Source organism: Giraffa tippelskirchi, chromosome 6 (genome assembly GCF_054371585.1).
Source record: "Giraffa tippelskirchi isolate mGirTip1 chromosome 6, T2T-mGirTip1v1.2.pri, whole genome shotgun sequence".
In the NCBI taxonomy this organism is placed as follows: Eukaryota; Metazoa; Chordata; class Mammalia; order Artiodactyla; family Giraffidae; genus Giraffa; species Giraffa tippelskirchi.
In genome coordinates this window covers 141,210,547-141,223,831 of record NC_137280.1, presented here as the reverse complement: position 1 = coordinate 141,223,831, position 13,285 = coordinate 141,210,547, and the positions used below count along the sequence as shown (strand labels likewise).

The 13,285-nt window shown below is 48.3% G+C and overlaps 1 protein-coding gene and 1 long non-coding RNA gene across 3 annotated transcripts in view; one reads left to right on the top strand and one right to left on the bottom strand.

Annotated features, from left to right (window-relative positions):
• Positions 1-13,269, top strand: part of ADAM19 (ADAM metallopeptidase domain 19) — an 87,402-nt gene extending 74,133 nt beyond the window's left edge. The window contains exons 19-24 of one of the 2 annotated variants that reach the window (XR_014056688.1): positions 616-760; positions 1,596-1,680; positions 1,971-2,195; positions 8,886-9,038; positions 9,880-10,183; positions 12,918-13,269. Coding sequence is in view for 1 of the 2 variants with exons in the window: in XM_081500470.1 (XP_081356596.1) it covers positions 616-760; positions 1,596-1,680; positions 1,971-2,195; positions 8,886-9,038; positions 9,880-9,933 (662 nt within the window). In the remaining variant the exon portion in view is untranslated. Of the gene's footprint in view, positions 1-615; positions 761-1,595; positions 1,681-1,970; positions 2,196-8,885; positions 9,039-9,879 lie in introns of both variants that reach the window. The other variant, XM_081500470.1, reaches the window with a different exon arrangement.
• LOC145510115 (uncharacterized) lies at positions 26-3,735 on the bottom strand. Its single transcript, XR_014056691.1, has 3 exons — positions 3,615-3,735; positions 2,688-3,473; positions 26-827 (listed from the first exon to the last, which is right to left on the bottom strand). It is a non-coding gene; the product is annotated as an uncharacterized LOC145510115 (long non-coding RNA).
• Positions 13,270-13,285: the final 16 nt, after the last annotated feature.

Genomic DNA, 13,285 nt, shown 5'->3' with positions numbered 1-13,285 from the left:
ACTTTAAAAAAATAATAGCAAAATGTTTTGTTTTGTTTTTTGTGTTTTTTTTGAGCAAAATCTTTCAAGGAAGAAACCTCAATATATAAAACAGTTAAAAGTAGTGTGTCACTGGTCTATATATATTTTGTACATTTAGATTTACAATTCATGAGAACATTGAGGCGAGTTTGGTGAAACCAAATGTGAAATTGTGGATTATGCGTGAGACTTCTAATCTTAGATCAATCTATACGTCTCAGTGTTTTGTGGTTGCTTTGTGTCCAGGAAAATCATAATTTAGGTGGAAAACAAGTGGTAAATAATAATAGAGCTGGAATAATAGAGCTCCTTGCCTTATATGAAAAGGAACGCTTTTCAATTAAGCAGAATTAGCTGGAGAAACTACTGTGAGGTCTCTGCCAAGCAAATTGACCTGATTATTGAAGCTAGTAATAATATTAGTGGCTTCCCAGTGGGACATAGTATGTGTTTTTTTGTTATAGTTTTTAAGTTAAGTAATACAAGGTAAATGAAAATTAAGGATCTGAAGAGTATCTGGAACATATTATTTGAAATCCACTACTGAAGCTCCAACTGCTTCTAAATCTTCCACTTGGATTCTGTTTCTGGAAGGCGCTGGTCCTGTGGTAGCCGGAGTGTTTTCAGCCATCTTTGTGCTGGTGGCCCTGATACTGATGTACCGCTGCTGTAAACAGAACAACAAACTGGGCTACCTCAAGTCCTTAGCCCTCCCTTCCAAGCTGAGGCAACAGTTCAGGTATGACGGGGTGCTGTGAAGGATTGGAGGTCTACTTGGGGGTCACAGAGCTTTCTGAAAGCAGTACCTGGTTTTAAAAAAAGAAGTTGTTGGTGGTGGGTGTCATTTAGTTGGAAGGCAAATGCCCAGTGCACATCACCCTCTCCCCTTCTGCTATGCTCCATGACCACGGCCAGCATTACTACCTGATTTTTATTGTAAGCAAGCTTGATTGAGCCTGATCATCACTTCAGAAGCCTCCTCAGCAGAATGCCCCCAACCAATTCAAGCTGGAATATGAAATGAAATCTATCCTGTATCTAATGGATTTCCTCCCCATCTTAAAGCCCAGAAAGTGAGGCAACAGAGGAAAACTGACTAGCTCAAGTCAATCACAGAGGTGGCTAGACATCAACTCAAGACAAAGAGTAATTTTTTTCCTAAGTAATTCATTCCTGTGGATATTGAAGATGTATAATCTTCAAGTCCTCTGTTATAAATCATACTTTTTCCAAAGGGGATTTTTAAATCCCAGGTCCTCCTAGAATGATGCCTGAGGGAGATTGGTTGATGGCTGGTAACATCCTTGTCTTCTTGGGGGAGAAAGTTCTTTAAAGGGTGAAGAAAAGATCCTGAGGCACACTGTGCTATGTATGAGGCCAACTCTCTTTCCTTGGGAGTTTTCCACTGGCCACCGTCTCCACACTGAGGGAGGTGGGCTTCAGGAGGGCCAATCCCACTTCTGCCAGAGCAGATTTAGGGAAGACTGAGCTGCTGGCTGGCCACACCTGGGTCAGAGTGAACTCAGGCAGTGACCTTCAATGAACAACCTGTGCTTCTTCTTTCTTGTTACTAGTTGTCCCTTCAGGGTGTCTCAGAACAGTGGAACAGGCCACGCCAACCCGACATTCAAGTTGCAGACACCCCAGGGCAGGCGAAAGGTAAGGGCTTTGCACCATGAACTTTGCTACTTTGACCTCCTCTCTTAGGACTCTGCTAGATTTTCCCTTAAGCACCTTTGTGGGCCCCTTGGGATTGGTAATAAATGAAACTTTCTTGGCCTGAGAGATGGTCAGCTGGTTCTACCATCCCCTCATGACTTTAAAAGTTGCATCTGACCTCTGGGATCCAAGGTCTTTGTTCGTGCCCGTGGGATACCCAAGGCCACCCCCAAGTTTTTAAGTGCATAAGGGTTCCTGTGTCTCAGGCATTCCTCATCTTATGCATACAGGTGACCAACACTCCTGAAACCCTAAGGAAGCCCTCTCAGCCTCCTCCCCGGCCCCCTCCAGACTACCTGCATAGCGTGTCACCACCTGCTCCATTGCCAGCACACCTCAGCAAAGCTGCTAGAAACTCCCCAGGGCCCAGACCATCAGTAGAGAGGAAAGAATCATCCAGGGGACCGCCCCCAAGCCGGCCAGTGCCCCCTGCACCTAAGTGTGTCCTCTCCCAGGTAAGTGGCTTCTCAGCAACCCTGAATCAGGAGCATCACTTGTCAAGCCATCAGCTGTGAGGAATGAGGAATGATGGAGGCTGGGAAGAGAGAGCTTGCTGAGTCCTGGGCTGGATGCCTTTTCTGCATTCTGGTCCATATTGGGCACACAGAGGGTGAGGTGATGAGATGGGGAAATATACTACAGAGGACTTCCTCCCTGGTTGGCCTCTTCTATGACAAGCCAGCGCCCATCTTCCACCCCAAATATGCATGTTCAGTTAGTGTTTCAGTTCCCCATGGTCTTTTCCTCTCCACTAGGCCTTTGCATATGCAGTTTCCTCTGCCACATACACTTTCTTCCCTTTGCATCAACATCTCGTGTTCATTCTTAGATCTCCTGTTAGATGCTACTTCCTCCAAAAAGCCTTCTCTGACCCCCAAGCCCAAGTCTGGTGTCCCTGTATGTCTCTCATCATGGTACTTATTCCACCAAATTGTGCCAATCAGTACCTTGCACTAGTCGGGAAGTCTTCCTGAGGGATGTAGGGTGATGCTTTGCTCATCTAGGGGGCAGGTCAAGGGGCCCTGCCTCTGGGAGGGGTGGGCAGGGTCTGGGCTATCTCTCCACCACTGGTGCTCTTTAGAAGCAGAGCCATCCTGCCCAGCAGTCTGTTTACCCAGCGTGTCTGTGCTCTGCTGGTTCCAGCTGTACCTTCCGGCAGAAGTTCCTACAGCACAGACACAGATGTTGGGTGGTGGCCAGGCGTGGTGCCTTCCGGAACCACCTGTGTTTTACCCTTAGTTGGGGTAGGGGACTTGCCCGTTTTCCTCCTGGGATTGTTGTTCTTGGGCATGGTCCAGAGGACTCCAGGGGGCCCAGGCTGCCCCTGCCCCTAAGGACTGTGGTTGGCTCCAGGTCCTGGGGTCCCTGGGACATAGCAGTGTCATGGTTCAGCAGAGCCAGGAGCAACAGGTTTGGTTCTCTGATGATGCAAAGCTGCTGCAGTGCATGCTCCATTGCTCAGTCACGTTTGACTCTGTGACCCCGTGGACTGTAATCCACCAGGCTCCTCCGTCCATGGAATTTCCCAGGCAAGAACACTGGATCCGGTTGCCATTTCCTTCTCCAGGGGGATCTTTCCAGCTCAGGGATTGAACCTGCATCTCCTGAATTTGGCAGGCAGATTCTTTACTCCTGCGCCACCTGGGAAGCCCTGCAAAGCTGCTGCTCTCCCATTTTTCTCATCTGGGGAAGGAGTGGGATAGAAAATTCCATACAGAAAGAGAAAAGAAAGACTGACAGGGAGAGAAGAAGCAAGAAGAAAGAGAGAGGAGGAGAGAAGAGGACATGGAGAGTGTGTTAGGCTCCTTGGGCAACTGTAACAGACACCACAGACTGGGGGTGGGGGTGGTGCCAAAACCACAGAGACTACTTACTTCTTGACAGTTCTGGAGGCTGGAAGTCCAGTAGGTTTGGTTTCTTCCGCAGCGACTCCCCTTGGCTTGCAGGTGGCTGCATCTCCTGTGTCCTCACGTGGTCCTGCCTTTGTGTGTGTGTGCCCCAATGCCTCTGTGTGTCCACATTTCCGCTTCTAAGGGCAGCAATCAGATTGGATGAGGGCCCACTCTAATGGCCTCATTTCAACATCATCACCTCTTTAAGGGCCATGTCTCCAAATACACTCACATTCTGAGACACTGGCGGTTAGAGTGGCCACATGTGAGTTTTGAAGGGCACAGAAGGAGAGAGAAAGGGAATAAGAGGGGAGAAAGCAACCATGCACAGACGAGGGTGTGGGGAGAACAGAGGGGGAGGGAGGGAGCAGTCCATTGAGACCAGTGTTCCAAAAAATCTTGCACTGGAGGCTTGTTGAATGGAGATGGCTTCAGCCTGAGCCCAAGGTGCTGAGCAGTATGTTGGGGGAGGGGCTGGGTAGTGGACTCCAGCTGCGGGGAGCCCTGGAGGCTGCCAGCAGGAATCCAGAGCCCAGAACGCCCCTCAGCCATGGCAGCTACCCCAAAATACACACCCCAAGCATGGCTTCAGGCCCAAACAGGGATTTCTCAACAGTGCTGAGGGCAGGCGGCCGGGATTCAGTCTGGGCAGACACCCTTCCTGGGAACCGTCCCAGGACTGAGTCTGCTGCCCTCAGTTTCTGTTCGGGGGAGCTGTCTCACAGGGTTGGAGGGGCCAGGCCAAGGGGGCGGTCGGTGAGTAGAGTAGCCAGGACTTGTGCCTAGGGCTGACTCCAGACCCAGTACCACCTTCTGTGTCAGGTCCTGGTCAGGCTCCGGGGGGATCCACACTCTCAGGTCTCAGCTCCACCACCTCCTAGCCTGGTGACATGGACCACTTGTGAGAGGTGGTAGGCAAAGCTTTGTAACCTCTTCTGCTCTCTCTGCACATGTGTGTGAACTTCTATTCATACCTGGCAGTGGTGAGCAAAGCAGAAGCCATTTCTGCTTCCTGGAGCTCACAGCCTGCTGGGGAAGACACTGGTATGTGTGTAGTTACAGTAGTGGAAAGTGCTATGAAGGAGAGGTTCAGCTTGCTTAAAAAGAGAGTTATTGGGGACTTGATCTAGTCTGGAAAATCTGGGAGAGCTTCCCTGAGGAGGTGACATTGGAGCTGAGACCTGAGGGGTGAGCAGGAGTTAGCAGGCTGTGAGGGGCAGGAGAGGTTCTTGGACCAGGGACCTGCTGGTGGGGAAGCTTTGTGATGAAGAGAGCCCACAGATGGAAGGAGCTTCAGACCCCCTTTGCCTGGGGCCCAAGGAGCTATGATAAGAAGCTGGAGAGCCAAGAGAGGCCAGAATGTGCCATAGGCCTGGATTACAAATTGGGTTTGCATTCAATGGAAACAGGGCAGTGGTGGGCTGTGGGTGATGTGATCAGATTTGCTTTGGGATCTCATTTTGGGCTACATTTAGGGAAGAGGGAGGCACAGTGCCTAAGAGAGGGCCCAGAGATGCTTCTTGGGCTATTAATCTTCCTTCTTTTTTTTAACCTGGGTGAAGATTATGTTAGTGTGTTCACTCTGATAATTCATTTGGTTGAATATTTATGACTCATGTTTTTTAGGTATATTACACTTTAATTAAAAAGTTGTTTTAAAAAATGAAAGGCCCACTACAGTGGCATTTGATCAGAGGGGGATGAGGCTGGGTGCACAGACATTATCAGTTACAAGGTTTAAACCGTGTCTGGAGGAGAGGCAATGGTAGCATTGACAGCGTGAAGCCCATGAGGGGTGTATAGAAAAGAAAATAGACAGGACTTGGGGAACAGTTACTGCTGAGGGTTGGGAGGGGATGATCCCCGCCTGCACAGCTGCCCAGTGTCTGGTTTGGTTTGTGCAGCTTGACTGACAGAGGTGCTGCTGCTGAGGATGGAAGCATTGGGCCAGAGCAATGCTCTGTTTCTGCCCCAGAAAAACAGTGTTGGGTGAGGCCTCCAGTAGAGCCGAGCTGGGTTGAAGCAGACATGGCCAGTGGCATGACCCTGCTCAGGGAGGCCCAGTGTTGCCATGCTGATGAGGTTCCTGCCCAAATCACCTCTGTTAGTGCGCGTGCACACACACACACACACACACACACACACACACACAAATTGTTCATTTTGCACAGCAAGCAGCCAAGGGAGCACAGCATTTCCCTACTGCATCCTGACATCTGCACCCAGCTGTTGCTTCAGCCAGAACGTCTCTGTCCTGGCCTCCAGCAGCCACTCTGGTTTGGCAGCTGTCTGGGCTGGAAGGGTGTGGGATCTCTTGGTCCTTAGGGGAAGGAATGGAGCGGGACAGCGTGGTTTTTTGGCCCCAAGAATCTGCTGCTCTTACTCATTTCTGCTCCGTTTTCTGCTGACTGAGAAGCTTCTTGCAGAAAATCGCTGATTTGCTCCCACCCTCTCCCCATGCTTGCCATTTAGCCATTTTTATGCTTGCTTGTGACCTTCTCAAGAAGGGGAACCATCCAGGTCAGCAGGCTCTGAAACCCTCACTTGTGGAATCAGCTTGTCTCTTGTACCAGCCTGGGGATCTGTGGGTGGTGGCATGGTCCAGTCTTTGCCCCTTAAAATTTGTTTTTTGATCACAGAAGAAATATAGTTATTTGAACTTTTCTGACTAGTGCAGAGTTTTATTATTTTTTTTCAACTAATGTATGTTGAGTGCTTACTGTATACGAGGCCCTGTTCAGGAAGCTTGAGCTGTATCACTGAATTAGACAGAAAAGGACCCCTGCTCCTCTTTCTGGTCTAGTGGGGAACAGAGAGAGAAAATGAAAAATAAGGAAGTATACTGTGGTGGAAAGGGATAAGTGATATATACCACAAAAGAAAAAGTAGATTAGGATAAAGGGGTCTGGGAATGCTGAATGAGGGGGTGGTGCAGTTTTTTAAGCCTATTCCCCTTTTTTATTATTTAAAAAAATTTGGCTGCCCCATGGGGCATGTCATTCCCCAACCAGAAATTGAACCTGCTCTCCCTGCAGTGGAAGCACAGAGTCTTAACCACTGAACATTCCAGCTGTAGTAGTATGAGTCTTTAGAATTTTCTATATATAGTATCATGTTATCTGCCTATAATGACAACTTTACCTCTTCTTTTCCAATTTGGATACCTTTTATTTCTTTTTCTGGTCTTGACTACTGTGGCTAGGACTTTCCAATGCTATGTTGAATACAAGTGGTGAGGGTGGGCATCCTTGTTCGGGATTGTAGTTGGGAAGGCTTTCAGCTTTTTGTTGTCAAGTGTTATGTTGGCTGTGGGTTTGTCATAAATACCTTTTATTATGCTGAGATATGTTCCCTCTATACCCACTTTGGTGAGTTTCTGTTATGAATGAATGTTGAATTTTATCAAATACTTTTTCTGCGTCTATTGAGACAATCATGTGGTTTTTGTCTTTTCTTGATGTGGTGTATCACATTAATTGATTTGCGTATGTTGAACTATTCTTGCGACCCTCGGATGAATTCAGTTTGGTCGTGATGTATGATCTTTTTTATGTGTTGGATTCAGTCTGTTAATATTTTGTTAAGGGCTCTTATATCTACATTCATCAAAGATATTGGCCTGTAATTTTCTTTTTTGATGATCTTTGTCTGGTGTTGGTATCAGGATGATGGTGGCTTCATAGAATGACTTAGGGAGTGTTCCCTTCTCTTTAATTTTCTGGAGTTGTTTGAGAATGATTTGTGTAAGTTCTTCTTTGTATGTTTGGTAGAATTCTCTAGTAAAGCCACCGGTCCTGGACTTTTGTTTGCAGGGAGTTGTTTTTTTTAATTATAGATTGTGTCTCACTTCTAGTGATGAATCTGTTCAAATTATCTATTTCTTCCTGATTCAGTTTTGGAGGGCTGTATGTTTCTAGAAACTTGTTCATTTGTTCTAGGTTGTCCAATTTATTGGTATAAAATTGTTCAGAGTTTTCTCTTATGCTTTTTTGTATTTCTGCAGTGTCTGTAGTTGTTTCTCCTCTTTCACTTCTTGTTTTATTTGGGTCCTCTGTCTTTTCTTCTTGGTGAGCCTGACCAGAGGTTTATTGATTTTGTTTATCCTTTCAGAAAACCAGCTCTTGGTTTATTGATTTTTTCTATTGTTTGTTAATCTCTGTTATTTGTTTCCTCTCTGATCTTTATTATTTCCTTCCATAAACTGACTTTAAGTTTTGTTTGTTTTGTTTGTTTAAACAAAGTTTCTGCTTTTTCTAATTCTTTTAGGTAGTAGGCTAGGTTGTTTGAGATTTTTCTTGTTTTCTGAGGATGGCCTGTATCACTATGAACTTCTCTCTTAGGGCTGCTTTTGCTGCATCCCATAGATTGTTTATGGTTGTGTTTTGCAGGGTGTTATAATTTTAAATAAGGCCATTCGGGAAGGCCTCATTGAGAAGGTAGTAAAACATGAAGGTAACGTGAAAGTACAAAGGAAAGAATTGTGCCACCCATAGACAACCAATATGGAAAATATGATTTCTTTTTAAAAATTTTATTTGCACAGGTAATATATGTATATATACTCTTGTTAAAAAAAAATGGAATGTTCACTTTGACGACCCCTCTCACCATGCACATCCCACTCTTAACCTCTGACCTCTGTTATCAATTTGGTTTTCATCCTTTCTGACTTCCCCCTGTACCTTTGCATTTACATTAGTAGGGGACTGAGAGAGGGTGACTTGTTTCTCTAAACTATCCTCTGCAGCTTGTACCACACCTTGCCATTCCTCTTGGTCATCTTTCCACCTCAGCACTTATCAGCCTACTTCATTTGTTTAAAATGCTGCGTCATATGTCACTGTGTAATTTTAGTAATTTGTTGATGAAAATTTTAGTTATTTATAATTCCTTTTGCTGTCACAAACAGTGCTTCGAGGAACATCCTTGCAGTTTCATTTCTGTGGCCCTGTGCAAATAGTTCTCTAACATGGGTAAAAGGAAGTGGAATCATGAATTAGGTCAGAGAATGATCACTTCTAAATTTAGTATGATTTCTGATTTTAATAGATACTGCCAACTTGCTCTCCAAAAAGGCTTTTTCTCCTAAGCAGGTAAACATGTACGCACACAATCTGTTTTTATGAATGGGACCATTCTTTTTAAATGGTATATCCCTCTTCTCATCTGCTTTTGGCCTGTAACATACTGAGGACGTTTTCTCTTGAACGGGTGCCTCTGGCCTTTAAGTGAGGCTTGTGGCTTTCTCCACAGGATCTCTCCAGGCCTCGGCCTCCTCAGAAGGCGCTCCCGGCTAACCCGGTGCCAGGCCGCAAGAACCTCCCTAGGCCAGGAGGCACCTCCATCCTGCGGCCCCCTCCCTCCGGCCCTCAGCAGACTCGGCCCCTGGTGGCACCTGCCCCAAAGGTGAGTCTTCAGAAACCCCTGAAGTAAAAGCTGAGAACAGAGGGATCCAGGGGGCAAAAATATGGTTGAGAAAACAGACCAGTTCATGCTTCTTGGGTAAGGCTGAACTTCCAGAACAAAAGCCAAGGCCAAAAAGCTTAGTGTTTCTTGGTGCCTGAATGACTGTCCCTTAAATTGGTGATATCAGCCCCTGGTGAGAGGTGTTTTAGTTTCACATGAAAGCTAACGTTAAGGAGGCTGAGCTCTGGTACCTTCAAACCAGCTCTGCAGCTGATGAGCTGAGCGGCCCTGAGCAAGTCACTCTTGAGTCTCTGATGCCTCATCTTGAAAGAGGTTTTTAGGAAGCAGCAGTAGACAACACCCGCCCCCCAACACACACACCCTGGGTTGCTGTGATGGTCCAGGCAGTTAACTGCCATTAACTGCCAGCCTTTGGTAGGCTGTGCACAATGGCCTTTCCTAATATATCTTCCTTGAAGCTGACGTGTTCTGTGCGGCCAGTCCTGGGGGTTGGGGCAGACGGGAGCCAGTGAGGAAGCTGGCTGACTGCCCTGTGTTCCCACGAGGCCCTGCAAACTCTGTAGACTGAGGTACAGCTTTGCTGAGAGGAGTAGGGGTAGCTGATCAGCTGGGGTTGGGAGGGGGGTGGGGGGGCGCCACCACGCCTCTCACTGGAGAGTTGATGGACAAGAAGACAGGTGGACAGACTGCTGTAGAAACCATCATTCCCAGCTGTCTGTCACGTCTGCTCACCTGTCATAAGCAAGAGGACAGCGCCCCACCGATTGCATTCATCTGCACGGATCTGACGTCTCCCCCTCATCTCCTTTTTTCTCCCCAGTTTCCTGAATACAGATCACAGAGGGCTGTGGGGACGACTAGCTCAAAAATCTAGACTCGTCTAAAGGGGCTTCTCCCTTCCCTTGAGGACTTGGAACACCACGGAGGAGCCATTAGCCACGGGCTGTGGAAGAAGCATGTCTGGCCGCCTCCGAGCTCCTCCTCCCCCGCTCGCCTCCTTCTGGAACCAGCGCATCTCTGAAAATCTCCTTCTCAACTCAGTGCCTCCTCAGCCTCCTCAGGGGCCCAGAGTGACTACTACCCCACGGCATCCAAGTGTTGTTTTGTGCAATATCCAGCCCCAGGTAGGAACAGGAAAGCGGAGGAGGATGAATGGCTGCTTCTCCCACACCCACCCTCCAGCTGGGCCGTCCCCCCAGAGGTGCCAGTCCAGCTGGTGCCGGTGGTCCGAGCTGGAGCCCAGCTGGGAAGCTGGTTTAGACCTTCAGGCCAGGACTCAGCTTGGAGAAGCCATCCATCCACATCTGTGGTGGAGGGTACACGTGAGAGCTTTCTATTGCTTCTGTCTTCCTCCATGGTCCCAGGCTGGCTGGAGGCGGGCACTTAGCCTCCCTTTTAGCTCTGAGATCGAGGGGTCCCTCCCACTGCCCAGGGCTTGGTCAAGGTCATAACTCCTGGCTCAGTGGTCACATGTGAACAAATCAATTCCTCTCCTTACCACCCCCCACCACCCCCAAACCCCTACCTCCCCCTATTCCCACGGGTCACTCTGACTCAGACAGGTACTATTTGTAGGCATTTAGACAGCAGGGGGAGCACAGCCTGGGCCCCTCTGAGCCGTCAAGCCACAGGTCGCCATCCGCTTGCCATGATTTTTGCTTGCTCTGTTTTCTCTTTTCTGCACTTTCCAAGTGCCTCGTGCTTTTGATTCTCTTTCCCCGCTTGGACCTGCCCAATGTGTGGTGCTGTGGAACGCGATTCCCCAGCAGTCCTGACTTCCTGGGACCTGGTGCTGTGACTTGCAGGTCAGGGTCCTGCCTGACGGTTGGCCCCGGGATTTCTTGGTTTCTCAAGAGTGATGACTGGCATGGCCTTGGGCCATGGCTGTGAGCTCCTGGCTTTATTGTCCATGGTTTTGTGACCTCAGCAGAGCGCAGGTCTTCCTCTCACTCCCTGCCCTGAATCTGAGCATAGTCCTCAGGGATGGCGGCAGGTGTAGGGAAGGGAGCGGATGTCCTCTGGTCATGTCCTCCCCACAGGGAAGGGGGCTGTGCGGTGCTCTGCAGGCTGGGACGGTTGTCAGAGTCACCGGCGAGGTTCTCTGGGACTGTCTCCCACCCCAGAAAGGTGCTGGGCATCTGGGAGCTGCCCACCTCCTGCAATGAACAGATGTTTGCTCTTGAAAACCTCAGTTCAAGGAAGAGGCTTGAGTTCTCACCCCCAATCACTAGCCCAGGGCCCCATTCTAGCTCTCCGTACACAGTGGGTGCTTAATTGATGTTCTGGGTTTGGAGACAAGTGGGATATTTGGGCTGTGCACCTGGGGGACTCGGGGTGGATTTAGAAAGAGCTCAGGAAATGAAGTTCTCCTCCCTCAGGTAATCAGGTAGTTGTGATGCTGATGATATTCACACCTCTGTCTTGCTGACAAGGGTCCTGGTTGCACCCCATACCCAGTGTCCGTCATCCTCACTTCCTGGTGGGGTCAGGGGACAGCCTTGCATTTAAGTATGCTACTCTAGATGCCCCAGGCCTCAAGGCTGGGTCCCAGAAAATGAAAGGCTAAAACACCTCCCCCACCAAAATCACCCTTCAGCCCAATCCCATGCCTCACCAATGATCCTGTGGTTCCGTCCAGCTTTCCTCCCCCACATCAGGAGGTAGAAGAAGGCTCTGAGGTGTGAGCCTCTTGAATCTGAAATCCACCCTCCCTGGAACCAAACCGGAAAGAGACCTGGGTTGTTGCTTTCTTGTGAGTTTGTTTTCCATTATTTTAGTACCACCTCCATGTGATAAAAATTGTACTGTGAACTGGAAGATGGTTGAATTTTTAAAATCTGGTAAGACTTTTGGCAACCTGTTCTATTTACTGTTTCTCTCCTGGTTCTGTTCAGGGAGGCAGGAGGCACCATTCTGGCAGGCCAGGGAGGCTGCCCAGGGGGGGACAAGACTGGCTGCTGTGGCCCGCTTTTCCCCTCCTGTGTCCATGTGCTGCTTTGAGGTGACAAAACCTAGTATGGATTTAGGGAAGGAAGGACTTTACTCGCAGGGATTACTGCAAGACTGGGGAAGGGAATGTTGAGTCAAGGGCACAGGGCAGTTGCTTTAGGAGACTGCTCGGGTGAGCTGAGCAGCTGCAAGATCTGTAAGCATCTCACCGCTCAGAAGGAAGAGGCCTTTTATAGGAAGGAGTGAGCATAGCTGGAAAGAACCACAGAGATTTTTGTGGTCAGCTTTTGGGGGAGGGGCTGATGTCGGGTCTGGCCGAGGGTGAGTCCATGCTCAGGGTATGATGGGGAGGAAAGGAGCTTAACTGAGGCTTGGTGGAGTGACTTAACCAGCCTTCTGTTCAGATGGAGACTATGTAAATCTTTTTAGAAGCTAACTTAGCCTCCTACCGGTTTTTCAATCCTAGACTTGTTTTCCTTAAGAGCCTGGGAGGCATCTCTGAAATGTAAACCTCAAGGGATCTCAAGCGAGCTTGCATTGGCTCTCCTTGTCTCAGTGGGTTTTAGCCCAGGCACTGGGCTCCAGTGGTAACTGCCTGCTTACCTTCGGTTCTTTTTAGCCTTGTTTACTTCTCCCTGTAAAAGAAAAGCTCCTTTCTGCCCCAGCTCTTAGAGCCTTGCAGATCTTATAGTGTCTCATTGTAGATCTTACAGTGATGTCGTAGCCCCATCCACTATGGCCATGACCCCTCTCCATCTCTTGCTGTGATCCTTTAGAGCAAAGCCTCCTCTTACCCATGTCACAATTTGTATTTTTTTTTTTTTTTGGCCGGGGGTATAGAAGACTCTCATGTTTTAAATCGGGGACTGGTTTTAAAGTCAGAGATTGCATTAAATGTATGTACAACAGCTCTGCAGGACACCCAAGAAAACCAAGACTATGCCAACTGGAATGGTGCCCCACCCCTCCCTAGGGAACCTGGTAAAGGAGAGGATCTGCAGAATCCATGCCAAGTGCCCCCAGAGCCACCCCTCCACACACCCTCTCTCACCACCCACTGTGTGTACGTACGTATGTGTCTGGGATCCAGGGCAATGTGAATTTTCTTTTAATTTGGGAGATTGTTCACGGAAAACAGATCTTTTCTCTCATTCACCTATTAATTGTTTACAATATTTGTATATCTATGCAAAATACTTGAATGGGCCACGGTGCCTTTTTTCCTTGTTTGTATTTAATTAAATTGTCATTTGAAATGTTGGCTGGTTTGACAGCTC